The sequence below is a fragment of the Blennius ocellaris genome (genome assembly GCF_963422515.1).
Source record: "Blennius ocellaris genome assembly, chromosome: 10".
NCBI lineage: Eukaryota > Metazoa > Chordata > Actinopteri > Blenniiformes > Blenniidae > Blennius > Blennius ocellaris.
The window spans coordinates 6147312-6163322 of NC_137659.1; the positions used below are offsets into that span (position 1 = coordinate 6147312).

The 16011-nt window shown below is 41.1% G+C and overlaps 1 protein-coding gene across 1 annotated transcript; it reads right to left on the minus strand.

Annotated features, from left to right (window-relative positions):
• Positions 1–193: 193 nt before the first annotated feature.
• On the minus strand, positions 194–14695 carry LOC308135825 (AP-1 complex subunit mu-1). Its single transcript, XM_080503951.1, has 12 exons — positions 14524–14695; positions 13181–13337; positions 13008–13075; positions 12760–12890; positions 11289–11436; positions 10978–11104; positions 10370–10512; positions 7801–7872; positions 7353–7511; positions 7076–7201; positions 1423–1498; positions 194–976 (listed from the first exon to the last, which is right to left on the minus strand). The coding sequence occupies exons 1-12, from the start codon at positions 14563–14565 to the stop codon at positions 954–956; spliced, it is 1272 nt and encodes a 423-aa protein (XP_080360077.1). The 5' UTR covers positions 14566–14695; the 3' UTR covers positions 194–953.
• Positions 14696–16011: the final 1316 nt, after the last annotated feature.

The following is a 16011-nucleotide window of genomic DNA, read 5'->3' on the forward strand; positions in this document are numbered from 1 at the left end:
GGGGCGTGTAGGTATTAAGAGTGGCACTGTTTGAGAAGACCTCCAGGAGAGGGTGGAAAAAGAAAAAGAAATAAAAAACTGTGACAACAGGAAAAAAAAAAAAAAAACCCGCCCCCATCCCACCCTGTCCTCACAGGACAGGTGCCTTCATGTGACACCCTCACAACAAAAATGACACAAGTACACGACGGAGGAGTTTTCTCTAAATAGACATTTACTGATTTTAAAAGATTGTGGTTACAGACAGAGCAAAGGGACACGATGGGGGGGGGGAGTGGGGTTCTGCTCACTGTGCAACTTAAAACTCACAGCGTGAATTATACAGACACTGCGAAGCTGAACGGACATGACAAAGACAGTCCAGCAGCCAAGCAGGAAGGCGTTTCTCTGGCACACGGAGGCAATAATACAAAAAAAAAAACAGTAGACTGCTTTGAATTAGTTTTTTTGAACTAATAACACTGATCAAAGTTCATTGACATGTAACAAATATATACAGATAATCAACAAATGGAGGAAAAGGAATTGTGGTAGAACGAAGCAGCTTGGTACAAAAACAAAAACAAAAGAAAAAGAAAAGTCTTGCTCAGATTCACCGAGTGTGTTGTTGACCTGATTACAGTAACTTTGAATGAGATCTGTAACATACTGACTCCGCGGTGGTAAGATTGTACACAAGCCTGCACTGTGTCGGCCGCTGTAAACGTCGCTTCTGCCCTTTCTGTGAAATGTAACCTTGTTTTCGAACTGCGCAGACCTGAAGGCTCCATCTAATATTTGCATTGATCATAAATCAATAAAACTTCAACAGATACAAAGACCTAAACAACAACAACAAAAAAAAAGTAAGATACTGACAGCCCTCCGGTGTCGTGGCCGCCACCTGCCATTGATAATAGCACATTAGTGGCCCGGACTCCACCCCGTCTCATTTCCACCTGCTTTGCCGCTGCCTACTGGGTCCGGAGCTGGTAATCTGGGGGAGGAAATGGACACGACTTAATCAAATGCACAAAAGAAAAGAGCGAGAATTGGGGGAGAAATCAAGTGGAGGCAGGCAGCTGAGGCTTTCCACCCAGAATGAATGGAACACAAAGGAAATGAGATGAGGATGTTTGCCAATTAGTGGCAACATTAGCAAAAAGACCCAACATGTGCAATGTCAGTGAGAAGATGAGGGAAGCGCAAGTGGAGGAGGAAGAAAAAAAAAAAATTAAGAAAAAAAAAAAATTGAGTTCACTTTCTCACATTTCGCAGGACGTTGCCACATTGCCTCATGTTCTACAGTGTATCCCCTTTTCATAGAGGCTGCATGTGCTCAAGGTCAGTTCCCACCATATTGCACTGCGTTGCCCAACTGTTGCCTAATACCCGCACATATGGGCACAGTGTACGAGCGGCGCCGGTAAACTCTTCACCCACCTCCGTTTTGAGTGATGTAGCGGACCCACGGCAGGGCCTGGTAGCCGCTCTTCTCAATGATCTTCAGGTAGCGCACCTGGAAAACAAACAATCGCCCTTAAAAAAAAAATCTAACGTGCACAACTTCTGAGTTTTGAAAAATTCCACTTTGGGAACTGCTTCCTAAAAGTTGTCTTTTCAGTAGCTTAGTTGTGTAACCAGACACTCGAAATACAATAAAAGTTTTGCATTTTCACGGCCTGAGCGTGTGGCGAAGCTTATATGAAAGAAGCATTTTTGACTATAGTTTGATAAAAAAAAAGTATGTTTTCTTATGCGTTGTACTGCAAAGGCCGAATCAATGACTGTTATATGAACAATGGGTGCTCCTCATCACAGTTTAACCATGTGTATGCCCGCTTTTGCTTCACTGTCCTGTCACAATTTCTCAATTTAACCTATTCTTCTAAAAACATTGAGCATCTTCTAGCAACTAGGAGCCAAAGCGCAACCATTTACACCTCAATAATCGATATTCAAAGGACACATTTTGAGTGTAGTGCACCTTTAAGCCAGCGCCAGTCGTAGTAAGAGTAGTGTTGTGCATGAGGAAGTGCTAGTATGAGTAAGCCTGAGAAAAAGGGAAGCGGCGACAAAACAACTTTCAAGGGACGAGAAATTAATTTACATAACTGTATTTTTTCGAGGCCTGGCAGAGAGAGAGGAAAAAAAAAACCCACGTATCAGCAAAATCAAGATACAACTTTCACAAGCCACCAACCTATGTTTTACCAGCCGAGTGTTACCACAGAGCTGGATTACAAGAAGTGGCTCTAAATATAACCCGCTGTCCTGATCATTGCCAAACATTGATTGCGCAGTATTTTTCCCCAGTCAGGTGTGAGAAATAGCGGTACAGCTCGGTTGGTGGAGCGGTCGTCTACCAATCGGAAGGTTGCAGGTTTGACACTGAACCCCCAAACTGCTCCCATTGGAGTGACGGGACCTTGCATGGCTGCAGCCTCCAATGGTGTGTGAATGTGATGAGCTATGTAAGGTGCTTTGGGGCTGCTCACACAGCTATAAAGCGCTTATACGAGTGAAATCCATTTACCATTTTACCAAGAAAAGGATAAAGTGAGATTCTGCCATACAAAGCGAACCGTCATGAAGTTATTAGTGCATTTGCATCCAAACTTTTCCAATAAACCTCCCTGTAATATAAAAAACTGTGTTCTCGTTGCCTCAGAGATCTGCGCTGTTTTCAGTTTTCCAGAATAAAAACAGAGCCGTTTCTACGCCGGATTAGAGTTTCCAGGGTTGGGCTTCTTTTGAGTATTGCGACAGGTTATATTTTTTTGCCCATGGATTGGACTTGGGCCGAGCGATTTTGTAATTTACATGAACGCTATCGAGGAACAGGGAATGTAACCTGGTTTGTTGAGGTAAATGTCCCCGAACGTCCCAACTAATCTTGTTCTGAAGATAAAATCAGGACAAGCTCAGAGGAGTTTTCAAGATGGTTTCCAAAAAAATGGCTTTCTTTGACAAACATCTCTCAGGTCAGAATTTTTAGATGGATAAGAGACTAGAAATGAACATAACATTTAAAACTTCTGTAAATGTAACTGTGTCTATAATTGTAGCAATCGTTGATGATAAAAATTTTCTGTGTTGGAATTTAACTTTCTGATTGCTGCATTCCTTTGTATAACTCTTCCCTATAAAAACTTTTTTTTAATATACGTCAGTGCATGCCTCCATAAAGCTTTTCGGTGGAAATTTGCAGCGTTCCAGTTTTCTCAGGGCTCCAAAATCAGAGCCGTCTTCGGCGTCGCAGAGCAGAAATAATGAAAGACTTTGCTTCTTTAAGTTGGTGTTCCAAGGAAAATCTTGGGACACTGTTCAGGACCCCGAGCGAGGACAAAAACAGCTCGACTATGCCTTGTTTATAGAATTTGTGTATGATCAAATGTTTTTAACTATGTTGTTTAATTTTCTGATTGGAGCTCTTCCCGACAGAACCAACTGCAGCCGAGGTTTTACAGCCTCTGTGGATGTCTGCATGAAAACTCTATTTTCAATAGGGAAAAACAAAAAAACAAAAACACGTGAGCGAAGCCATTTTCAATCCGACGTGACCCCGCTCCAGGAGACGGCGGCACGCTGTGCCAGTTCCCAGCTGAGCGGCGGGACAGACTGTACAGGAATCCTGTGGGCCGAGGCTCTGGTGAGGCCCGCCGCTACCGGCCGCCTTGTTATTACCTTCCACTACGCAGTGAGGTCAGCACGAGGGAGCGAGCGACGTGGTCAACAGAGACGTGACGACAAACACATAGACATGAGGATCACCGAGTCTGCCGGCACAGCACTTCTTACACCCGAGCCTTCGCAGCCAAACACGCGCCGGGCCCGACCGTGGCGACGCAGTCAGCAAAACGGCTTCAAAAGCAGCCCTCCGCAAAATATCATTATGGCTTGGGAGATGAGAAGGGGAAAGGAGGATGTTTGTTGTATCGCATTTGGTAAGTACAGACTGCATGTGTGGTCTGCATTTATCAGGCTCTTAGTAGACGGCACCGTCCAAAAAGCCATCTGCCAGCTCGTTGGGCCTCCCTCTGCATCACCTAAAGAGCCAAGATTTGAGACTCTGCAGCAACACCTCTGATCTCACTGCCGTTCAGTCAAACTGTGGCCTCACTCCATTTCCGCGTAAAAATTTATAAGGTGGAGTTACGTGCATCATGCATACTTCACATGTGCGCTGCCCTACACTTAGTGGTGGAGTTAAGAGGAACTTTCTCAAGCTTTGATATTTACATGTGTCTAATTAAACCTGGTGGCCTCTTCTCACACGTAGAGTGGCGTAACAGAGCTGCATTAGAGTCTGATGTTGCCCTATAATAAGAGAAAGGTTACAGGCCTGACACTGGGGCTCTCTGGCATTATGGCTCTTAATAGGTGGTCTGTGAAATGGTGGGGGGGGGGGGGGGGCACAGTATCAACAGTGGGAGAAGGGTTTACGGCAACCAAAGCGAGTTGAAGGCCTTAAAAAGCACCTTCACCAGCACATTGATTCTGGCACCCAAATGTTTCTAAACCAGGTCATAGATGCATTCTTCTCTAAATATTTACAAGAGTAGAAAACAAGCTGTGGGAATGTCTGGGTTCAAATACCGGCCAGGCCTTTCTGTGTGGAGTTTGCATGTTCTGCCTCTGTGTGTGTGTGTGTGTGTGTGCGCACGCATAAGGATTGCAAAACATGTGTGAGAAACTGGACAAGTCGTCTGTGCAGCGATCACAGAAAACCCCAGTGCTATCCACATTATCCAGACTGATTTGAAAAGGAATCATAAATCGCCCACAAAACAATCACCCAGATTGATGTGATTGATCTGAGCCAAGTCTACAAAACCTGCACTTGATATCAAGACGTGAAATGTTATTCAGTCTTCATCAATACCATCAGCTCTGTCTGCAGTAAAAAGCTCCATCTCACGAACATTTGCAGCCAGTTCAAACCAGCTTTTCCCACCACACCGATTCAATGCAACTGCTCTTATTGCAACATCTGTTCATTTTAAAGACTTTAAAAGGACAAAAGGGGGGGAAAAAAAGAGGGGATTACTGCTTTTAGCTGCCAAATTACCTCGGAAAAATAGCAAAGCATTCTTATAATGCCAGCCTCCTGCTCTGAACTACAAGATTCATGCATTTCAATTAACTTGGGATTGAGCTACTTGTTTCCGAGTGGGCTGCATAATGTCCATACCAGTTAATAACATTTTATCGACTGGCGGAGGAAATGTGGAGAAGCTGGAAAATGTGACATCTTAACTCTTTTAATGAGAGTCAGACAGAAAACTGAATTAAAAAAGTTGCGCGGTAAATGAGTGCGTGGTGGCTGGAGGGTGACCTCTCACACAACTCTACTGTCAGAAAATATACTGGATTTGATATGAGACTCGAAAACACAACAGTTAAATCCAATGTACTCTAATGCCTCCAGTTCTCTACTATAAAATGGCTAAATTCTTCTACAAACAGGATCATTTATGATATTTCTGATTAGAATGAGGATGTTTCATCATTCATATTGTGAGTGTATCCAGTCAGGTGCAGTATTTGTCCACAGTGGTGTAGCGGGAAGCAGGCCCAGCTGGAGTCCGGTTGGCGCTTTGGGACCTTCATTAGAGGAGTTTGCAGATTCGTATGTGTGTGGGTTTCATTTAACAGGGCAAAAACATGCAAACACTCCTTAAAACCCACTTGCTCAAACTTGTTTCCTCAACTCTTCATTTTATGTTCCCGTTCTCTTATGTAAAGCGGCTTTGAGTACACTAAAAAGGACTATTCAAGTTTGATGCATTATTATTATTATTATTATTTTAGTTTAATTGGTCCTTCTAAATCGTGTGACTGCCTGTGTCTCTGTGGATCTCTTCAGTGTGTACTCTGCTTTCAACCAGTCAGACTAAGTTTGGATAAAATTGTTTAATTTCTACACCCGTTCCACAGGAATTGGCGACATTAAAATTACTTTTATTTTTTACTATGCAGACCTTGAAAGGGGAGCAGGGATGACACTATGGGGAGGGAAACCTTTAATTTAAGGGGAAATAGGAAAAAGAAATGTACCTTTTGATCACTTTTCTGCTGCTTTAGCATTTAGCTGCTTCTTAAGCACATTTTGCCAAATCAGTGTGGTTACAAGTTGCCATAGTTGTATTTGTACTATTGAAAACTTATTGATTATTGATTTCAGTCATGTCTACAGGTTAAAATTCAAGAAAATGCAGATGAGCTTTTCATCAGAGGTTTTAGTATCTTATCTGCTGTAAGAGTTTTAAGTTTCATTTCAAAAAGTCTTGCTCAGCAGTGGTGTTGCCTTTCTTAAAACCGTTTTTTTTTTTTCTTCAAATGAGTGCACCAGTGTTGTACAACCCCACGTTAAGCCATCACGTGACCGCCGAGAATGTCTCAAAAGGCCGTGCCTTAAATAAAAAAAAGTACACCATGACATTGCATTTGTTTAACGTGAAACTCAAGTGTAATTATACAAATGTACTTTTGGAAACCAGTGTTTTGTTGTTCTGAGGCAATAATATAACATTGTGAAATTGAGTTTGTCAAGCTGCCATTGTGTCCTTACGTGAAGACTTTATTTTGTGCTGCGGCACTACACGTTCAGCATAATCACACGACCCACTGTGATTACACTGTGAGCGCATGTGTGGAAGTCTGTGGCGAGCAGCTTTCTATTCAAACGTGAAGGAAACGTGGAGAATAAACATTTGGTCGCCGCTTCATGACAATCGCAATCAAACTCCAATAAATCTGCTCACCTGTTCCCAAAAGCATTTTGCAGGACTGTGAGTAACACGGAGGCAGGGAGCCAAGTTCAAGCTGAAAAGCAGCTGGTTCAACTTGTAGATTTTTTTTTTTTTTTTTTAAACCACAGGAGGAGTCTCAAGAGTTTAACAACGCATCCTTACTGCCCCCTTTGGCCACAAACTGTATAAATGTGAATTGTTTAAATTCCTGATGTGCTGGGAAGGGCCAGATGTCTGAATCCAGGTCTGAACCGTTGGTAAGGGGCTATTTGAGTGACTGGACAGGGTTTGAGACATGATTATTGAGGATTTTCAATGTGACATGTGCACATTAAACACACCTGGATGCCTGAAGTGGTGAAGTACGGGATCTCAAACTTGACACTGATGGGTGGCTTCCCCTCCTTGTCTTCAGCCTCCACACTGGGCAGACCGAAGTGGGCTCGCATCAGATACTCCTTTCCACCCTGTGGGAAGAGGCAACGCAGGCAAACACAATCAACAAATGTTCATCTCTGCGGTTTAATACAGGAAAACTTTCACCGGGACAACTCAGCTAAGCACACTACACGTGAGCAACCATATGCATGAAACTCGTGAGTCACACTTTCTGCTCACAGGGAAGGACTTGATGGACCAGACGATCTCACTGTTCTCGGGCACCCACTTCACGCTGCCCACTGTGGTCTTGAATTTGGGCGAGTCGGCATCCGTTGGCACAGGAATGTGAATCTCCACGTTGTTGGCCGTGGAACGCCTCTTGAACTGACTCTTTGCCTGAGAAACAAAAACAAGCATGTCGAGTTTAGCACGACGCGCCACCTCCGCAAGCTGATAAACCGGTGGGTGGCTCTTATTTTGACGGGGTTACCATGCACAACGGTGAGACACATGACGTAAACTATACAATAATCCCCCCCACAGATTAGTTTTGCTATGACAGTGAGCTTAACAGTTACTTAACTCGCTCTGAGCTGGAAGCTCACAACTAAATTGTTTGTTTTATGTACCAGAATGAAGCCGCAGCCTCAGGGAGGACGGAGTTAACTTCCACATAGTGACCCACCTTGATCATGTACTCGATGCGACTGTGGGAGTGCTTCTCGATGACAGACTCGATCCAGATCAGGGGCTTCACCTGAGACACATACAACATATTTCAACTGGAAGTAAACTGCTTTTCAATCCACCTTCATCACTCACTGAACTAATGTCGATACTCATGGCACTCATGAGGAGAAAAGTTTAAATTCAGATTTCATTTTGAAAACCTTTCTGGGGATGTTCTCCCAGACCTTTGGGGGGTTTCTGGGTACTTTGGTTTTCTCCCATGTATTTAAAAATAAATAAATAAAAACCATGTGAGGTTAATTAGTGAACTGTAATCGTGTAAATGTCAAATTAATAGTGTGAATGTTTCTTTGCCTGTGTGTACTCTGCCTTTATCCACAGGTGGATGCACTGATACATTAATGCCAGCTTAAAAAAGGATGTGTCACAGTCACCGCCTAGTGGAAAACATGGCACACTGCAATAAGAAAACAGCATTCTCAACACAGCACACCATTGGGGGTTTTTCTTTCCTATTAGTACCAACACACACACACACACACACACACACACACACACACACACACACACACACACACACACACACACACACACACTAAAAACCAGTTCTACACACATTCATCCAGTTATGGGTGGAAACTGTGTTATGTTCACGTAAAAGAAATTCAGGGGAAAAACAGATTGTGCAAACCTTAGGGCCAGTTGTGCAACATTATGTAACATTTCTTTTTTTTTCTCTAAAGTTTGACAGTTAGAATAAAACTATGAGATAAAAATGTGAGCGATGAAATGGAATAACATCAATGAGATTAACAGTTTAAATAATAATCTGCTGACAGAGTGTGACTGAGTACAGTAAATCTAAATTACAGTAAATGTGGAAAGAATACATGCTTTTAGAGATGACTTTGGAGTGAGACATGACAGAAGGATTGTTTGTGTGAGCTCCCCAGTTTTACCAGTTCAGGAATGAAACATGATTTTAACAAGCAGCTATATATTTCATTTGCTTAAAAATCACGTAGTCTGCAGAGGATTTTAAAAGCTGACGATGTCAGGCAGCTTTGTTTTTTTTTTTTATTATCGAAGTACACTGTCTTTAGTTTGAACTCTGCTCTTTTATTCTTTCTTTTTTGACAGAGGCAGGTTTGTTTATGATGGCAATAAACAGGTCATGAAAAATGTAAAAAAAAAATTATAAAGTCTACAGTTTCCATTATTGGTAAAAAAAAAGTTCTGGTCCATGACTCTTATACAGCAGTGTCATTTCAGTTCAACACAGGCATAATTGGCCAGGCTCCAATCTCATTTGGGTTTTTTTCCCCCCAGGAAAAGACTTTTGGCCATAAATATTTACTTGATGCGCCTTCCAAAAACATCTTCCCCCAGTAAACAGACAATATCTCTCCTCTGACTCAGCACCAGTTGTTTATCTACATTTGGCTGTAAAATTTAATATGATGGAAAATAATGTGCTTACGATAAGAGATCGAATATTGATCACAATTTATCTGCTTGCACCACAACGACATAAAGATCTGCCAAACAACTGATTCTGCTGGCGTTTGCTAATCTATAACGAATCCATCCGAGAAGGAGCTCTACCTCACGTTATTCAAACCAGTAAAACTGTTTAACACTACCTCCTCAATGTAATCAGATACATGTAATCGATTGTGAATATGTACATTTTCTAAATATGGAATCTACACAATATTTATCTATTATATACTGCAAGTCCATTATTGCCCATTTATAATTTACATTATCATTAATATTTAGACATGTTAAATTTTTATTGTTCTTTTATATCCTTATTATCTTTGATGTGATTTTGCCAAACGGGTGAATAAAGTCTTCGTTTTTTTTTGATAATTGATTGTATTTTGCTTCTCGTTGATGCGTTTTGGCCCGCTCAATGAGATTTGATTCTTAAGTTTAATTAAAAAAAAAAAGCAGAGATGTTGTATTTTAATTTTAATTTAACACATCTTAGTTATAATTTATATAGCTGCCAGACTTATCAGTTTGATTTCCACACAAACTGTAAACATGGAATCAGAAAAGGTACATTTTGATAAATGCCTTTTTTTCCCTAATCATTTTTATTCATAGCTTTGAGAATTGTTTCTTAATGGAAGTTAGATTTTTGTGAGGCATTATATGGCCAACATTCAAGTTGATGTGCTCATCATGTCAGCTTTGTTCATCCTGAGAGACAGAAGATGAAATATGTAATATGTTTTTTTCATCAACTGTCCTCTAATCCAGATGGTACATTTGAGTTCCTTTATTATCTTATTGTTTTTTATTGTGACGATAAATGCAAGTAATCTCAATCTACACTTTTGGATTTTTTTTTCTTTGTGAACCTGTGGCCAAAAAAATACACTAGAAGCTGCAGATATGTCGGTAGGGAAAGGTGAAATCATGTTAAATTCAAGAAGACAAACACTTTCACATTTGACTTGGTTGCTTGCTTACTTTTGTATACGTCACAATATATGTGACGATAAAAAGGGCCTAGTGTACCGGACTGGGTGCTTGGGAAGCGTGATACTTACGTGAGTGTTGAGGCGGTAGGACATGAGCTCAAACTCTCCGTCGGGAGGAATGAAGGAGATCGTGCGGTCATTCTCGAAGCGAGACAGTCGAACACACTGGTGAAACTTGACGTCCTCGAGCTCGACTGATTTGCTTTTCCCTCCTGTAGATAAAAAAAAACAAAAAAAAAATCTAATATTTTTATCAGTTGCGTCACATGTAATAAAAATGGTTATACTAAATAGCAGTTGGAAAACAAAAAATGTTCCATCAAACAAGTGGATCAAGAGAGACAGACACACATTTATATTCTAGGAGCAATTTTGAGTCAGCAATTAATCTCAAATGCGTGTTTCTGGACTGCGGGAGGAAATCAGATAATCCAACGAAACCCTTGAGTTTATAAGCTACACAATGAGTCGTGTATGCATTTCTCGAAGAAGTTGCCCCGACTCAAACTTGCTTTGTGCTTCTAAAGTTGATAAGGCCATACATAACTCATTGTGTAGACCACAAACTCAAATGCAAATCAATGATTAACCAAACCGAATGTCTGCATTAAAAGAATCTTTGAATCGTGACGCATCTGTCGAGCTGAAATCGTTTCGTAAGCGAAATGGAAACTCACGTCCGGTGTTTTCAAACAGAACCTTGTCGTTCAGACCGAGCCGCAGCTCGGGCATCCCGGAGAGGAACACGCGCATCTTGATGGAACCGACGATCTCGCTACGGAGGACGTTACCATTGGCGCTGACCTGAAAGACGGGGAGAATCAGAAAAGGATAAGTTACCTTAAGAAATGTCACGACAGAAAATAAAGCACAGATTGAGAAGCTTGACACTGTGAGAGTGTTGTGACACATGCAGGGAGGAAGTTTACGAACGCAGTGACTGGCATTCCTTAAGCAACACAGGCCTTCCAAAACAAGGAGTTCCTACCAGGAGGTTGACTGACTCAATGACGTCCAGGAAGACCTCGTTCTTCCTGTACTTGATGCCCTCTGACCTCCAGGAGACTGCATTAGTGACTGTGGCCGGCGGTCGCGGGGCGCCAGTGTCTAGCTTGTGCCCTTCCTGGGTTATGTATCTGAGACAAAAATGTAAACGATGAGGCAAAACTGCAGAGAGAGGGAAATTCCTCTGTGAGGATGCGGTCCAAGAAAGCAACGAAAAGATAGGAGAAGCGCTACAAGGGAGGACGGTGTGACTTATGACAGAGAACACAGTGGGGGGGGGGGGGGGGGGGGGGGGGGGGGGGGGGAACCAGAGTTAGCTCACTGCAAGTCTGCATTCACAACAGTCCTGGAAGTCTAAACTGTCATTTACAGTTCCTCATGGTGAGGACAGTAAGCTCCTTATGACGTTCAAATCTGCAGAAAACAGCTGCAAAAATGTGACTAAGCTACAATAAATTTACTGAAGTGTTTCAACATAGTGAATGAAACAGTGAAATACATCAACTGTATACATATTCTGTATAAATGAATCATGAATCCTATTATTCAAACCATCATGTACATTTTTAGTATTTATTTCTGCTTATTCATAACTAGTCACCTTAGTCACCTTTGACTGCCCGCAATGAATGAGTAGGAATTACAGTCTTAATAAAAAAGAAATGATAAAAGGTCAGTCATTTGTGCGCGGTAATAGGGTTGTAACAAAGAGGCGTTCAGGCATCCAGGAAAATACTAAACTATCATAGTTTGTCCAACAAATGGAACTACAAGTGTGTAATGTTTTAATGGCTGTTTAGCTGTCACCTAACAGCATAAATACAAAATTGAAAAGAAGATTTTAATGTATAGAGTTTGAATGCTTCGCTCATGCTTGAGCTTTTAAAGGTACTTCAGTTTCAACCGCCAAAAACATGCTTGTTCGGTTAAATGGCAAATCTGAATGAGTTAAGTTTCAGTGCGTTTGCGACAGATGTTCGTCCTTTTATTCTTGTGGTGAACTGACAACACTGCTTCTCACTCAATGTTGGAGATGGGAAAAGCAACTCTGATTAATATATGAAAATATGCACATTATTAATAAACTATTCTCTGCTGCTTTATGCAGCTCAGACTCCCAGTCCACGTCATATCACAGAGACACAGAAAGTCAAACATGTTCACATTTATGTCCGAGGGCTACTGAGCGTAAGCAATTGGTCTCAAAAGTGGGGGAGACCAGCGTGCCCAGACAAAATGTGTACAATAAGACAAATGGATGATATTTTCCCTGTGAGGTGAGAGTGATGACTTACCACTGTTTCTCATGTGCTTTATAAATAGAAGTTACTCAACATGAGCCAGAAATTCATCAAAACATTAACCAACACTGACAATTCCAACTGGTTACATCTCCGAGCAACGTGAACCCAGACAATTGGATTCAGTGGAGTTGTGACTAACAGGACACTCACTCTTGCAGGATCTTGCTGTCGGTGGTTTGAGGATATCCAAAGTCCATCAGCTCATCCATGAGCTCGTAAATGATGACAAAATTATCTCTGATGCTCTCTTCCTCCAGTTCTTTGAAATATTCTGAGAAGACCTGAAGAACACAAAAAGAAAAACGTGTCCATTCACTGCTGTGTACAATCGTGTATGATCAGTGTGATGAACTAAACAGCTGCAAGCAAATCAGGGGGAAAAAAGCACTTCGTCCTACCTGAACAATTTTGTACAAGAAAGAGAAAACCAGTGAGACGCTGGCATTTTTCTTGGATGTTGCAACCACTGGTATGCGATTTGTGTCAAGAATTTAAACAGCAGGAGGTGGGAACCAAGTTGACGGCAAAAGACAAAATGCTTCGAAAAAGAACAACCAAGCAAAAAAGATACGGTAGAGATTGTTGTGTTTGATCCACATGAAACGCACTCCTCCGTGGGCCAGGATCGGAGAGAGCGTGCCTTCCTCCTCCTTATCCATCAGGAGGGTCATGAAGTGCTCGATCTCGGACATGTCCACATCTCCGCGGTAGTTTCGACATACCAGGACCTGAGAGAGCGAGACACCACGTTAACAGAGTGATTCCCAAATCATTCAAATGTAATATGTATCAATCAAAAGAAAGTCACCAACCATAGATAGATAATGGATGAACGGTTTTAATTCAATAAAAGCATGATTACATATTTAAATTTCATGGTAGCATTTGAAGAGAATTATCTTTTGTACTCCGTGAATTCAATTGGAGAAAGAGAGGCAATGACACAAAAAGACGACTTGATTGTGTGACAGTATCCTAATGGCAGAAAGAGACTGAAGGATTGAAAAAAAAAAAAAAGTTTGCATCAAGGAGCTCAAATCACCACATGAGGGCACAAGTGAAAATGAATCACACAACAGTAACAATGAATCCACTTCAGAGGAACAATCCGATTTAACCTCAAAAGAAACACTTTGTACGTTTATACTTGATTTCACATTATGTGGGGTTTTTTTTCCCTTTCACTTTTAGCTGCGAATGTTAAACAAAATCAAACCGATTTCATACGTTTTCTCATGTGTGTGAAATACCATGACCTGCCAGAGATACATAAATAAATTAAAATGTTGTTCCTGTCTGTCAAGTTGTCAGGTACGACAAGTGTGGCGTTTGTTGTTATGGGGTTGTTTACAAACAATGAATATACAAATTAGTCTTTAATTAACAAATGTTCAATATTACTTATCCAATTAAATTGTGGGCTTATTTAAAAGTATAGACAGACATGCAGAACTCTGAATCACTACTTGACAACACAGAACGATGTGCCATACTTGACATACCTGACAGTTAAGACACGTACATCATATACGTGTCTTTATGTAATGTCAGAAAAGTGGGCGGAGGCAACACATTTGTTCCACTTTAAACACAAAAACGTGACATCTGGTTATGTACCCGCCTTCAATAAAATGTTGAAGTTAAAAGATCATTCTGCAGTAACAGCTGGTCACCTGATTCTTATTCAGTCGATATTACTGGACCATTACAACCTTAGTAACAAATTCTACATTCAACCACGTTGCTGGCCTGAAAACTGATGATTACGATCACAAATAAATAAACCTTTAAAGTGCATTTGACGTACTCTGCACAGATGCGCTCGCCACGGAGCCGCAGATTGAGCCACATCATAATCTGTTAGCTGCTAGGCTAGGGTAACGTTAGCTTAGCACCGCTGCCCCGTTACTTTACCTTTCCTTTCAGATCCAAGACGTACACAGCACTCGCCGACATCTTGATCAAGCTCCGAGCTCAGACCGGCTCGTCTATAAACACCTTAAAGATGATGTTTCCCAGCAGTAAATCCAGTCTAAAGCCGACTTTCATTCATAATACTGACAAGAGGAGCGAGACCCTTCCCTTTTCGCTACGCCATCCGCGTATCGAGCGCAGCGCCGCCTGTGGGACAGGAGGTGGTTCTGCAAAAGGGACATAAGACAAAAACATGAACTGGATGCAGGAAAGACGCTTTTACATAGTTTATGAGACTTTATCCAAAATGTATGTCAGTACTGTATTATGTAAAGAATAACACCATACAGGGCATACAAAGCAGTCACAGAAAAGCTCAAAGAAAATGAACATAATCATAATAGAAGATGAAGAACAGAAGATCTGTGATAAGTTTCCATGTTTAATCAAATGCCATAATTAAATATTTACACAACATTTTAATTTTGATGCTTAAATAGTCTGTAGAAAAAAAATATTAAGTTGTGTTAATACTACACACAAAATGAACAACAGTGTCTCTTTCAAACTTTGTTTTTGTGTTGTAGCTTCCTCTCCTGGAGAAACATATGTTGTGCAATGGTTTAATCTTTTGTTGAATCTCAGCTCTTGTTCATGCGGATCCCATAAGATAACAGCATTTCTAACAAGTTAAAGAAAGTAGGAGTGGCAAGGAGGAACAGTGCTGCAGCACCCTCTGCTGTTGGATAATCTGGATATCTCCAACTTCAAACATGCAAACCAGAGATGGGAAATTTCGATCATTGTGCGAGCTGCAAGAAATGACATCCTCACACCTCCAGAGGACCAAATTGTGACCGACTTCCTGGGGGTCCGTCACAATTTGTGCTTCTTTTATTTTACTTAGGGAGATGAGTATTATACTAATATTGTATTAAATACTAACATTTATTATGTAAATGTGTCCTTTAACTGTATGTATGTATGTATGTATGTATGTATGTATGTATGTATGTATGTATGTTGTAGATGGGAAATCTGGTCCTTTAAATGTGTTGTAATATATTTTTAATCATTAAAACTTTAAAGTTAGTGTGAAGATAGTGTTACATGACAATTATACAATCTAATATCTTCAACAATTGACCAAAGTTTCACATGTGGGGGAGGCTGTGCAAGACGAGCAAGATACTGAACCTCTACTCCTGCTCCGAATAGATGGATCGAGTGCCTTGCATAGCAGTGTTGGTGTTGGTGCGTGAATTATGTGTGTGTGATTGGGTGAATGTAATTAACAGCGTAAATCACTATGGGGACTGTGCAAAGAGTGGATAGGCGCTATATAAGTGAAATCCATTTACAGTTTCAACATTTGTGTTTGACAGTCGAAGTAGGCAAATATATTTTATATGACCTGCTTGACTGCCAGAATTAGATACGCCTACTCGGACATGTTTTTATAAAGCATCGGAGACCCACAGAGGTGCA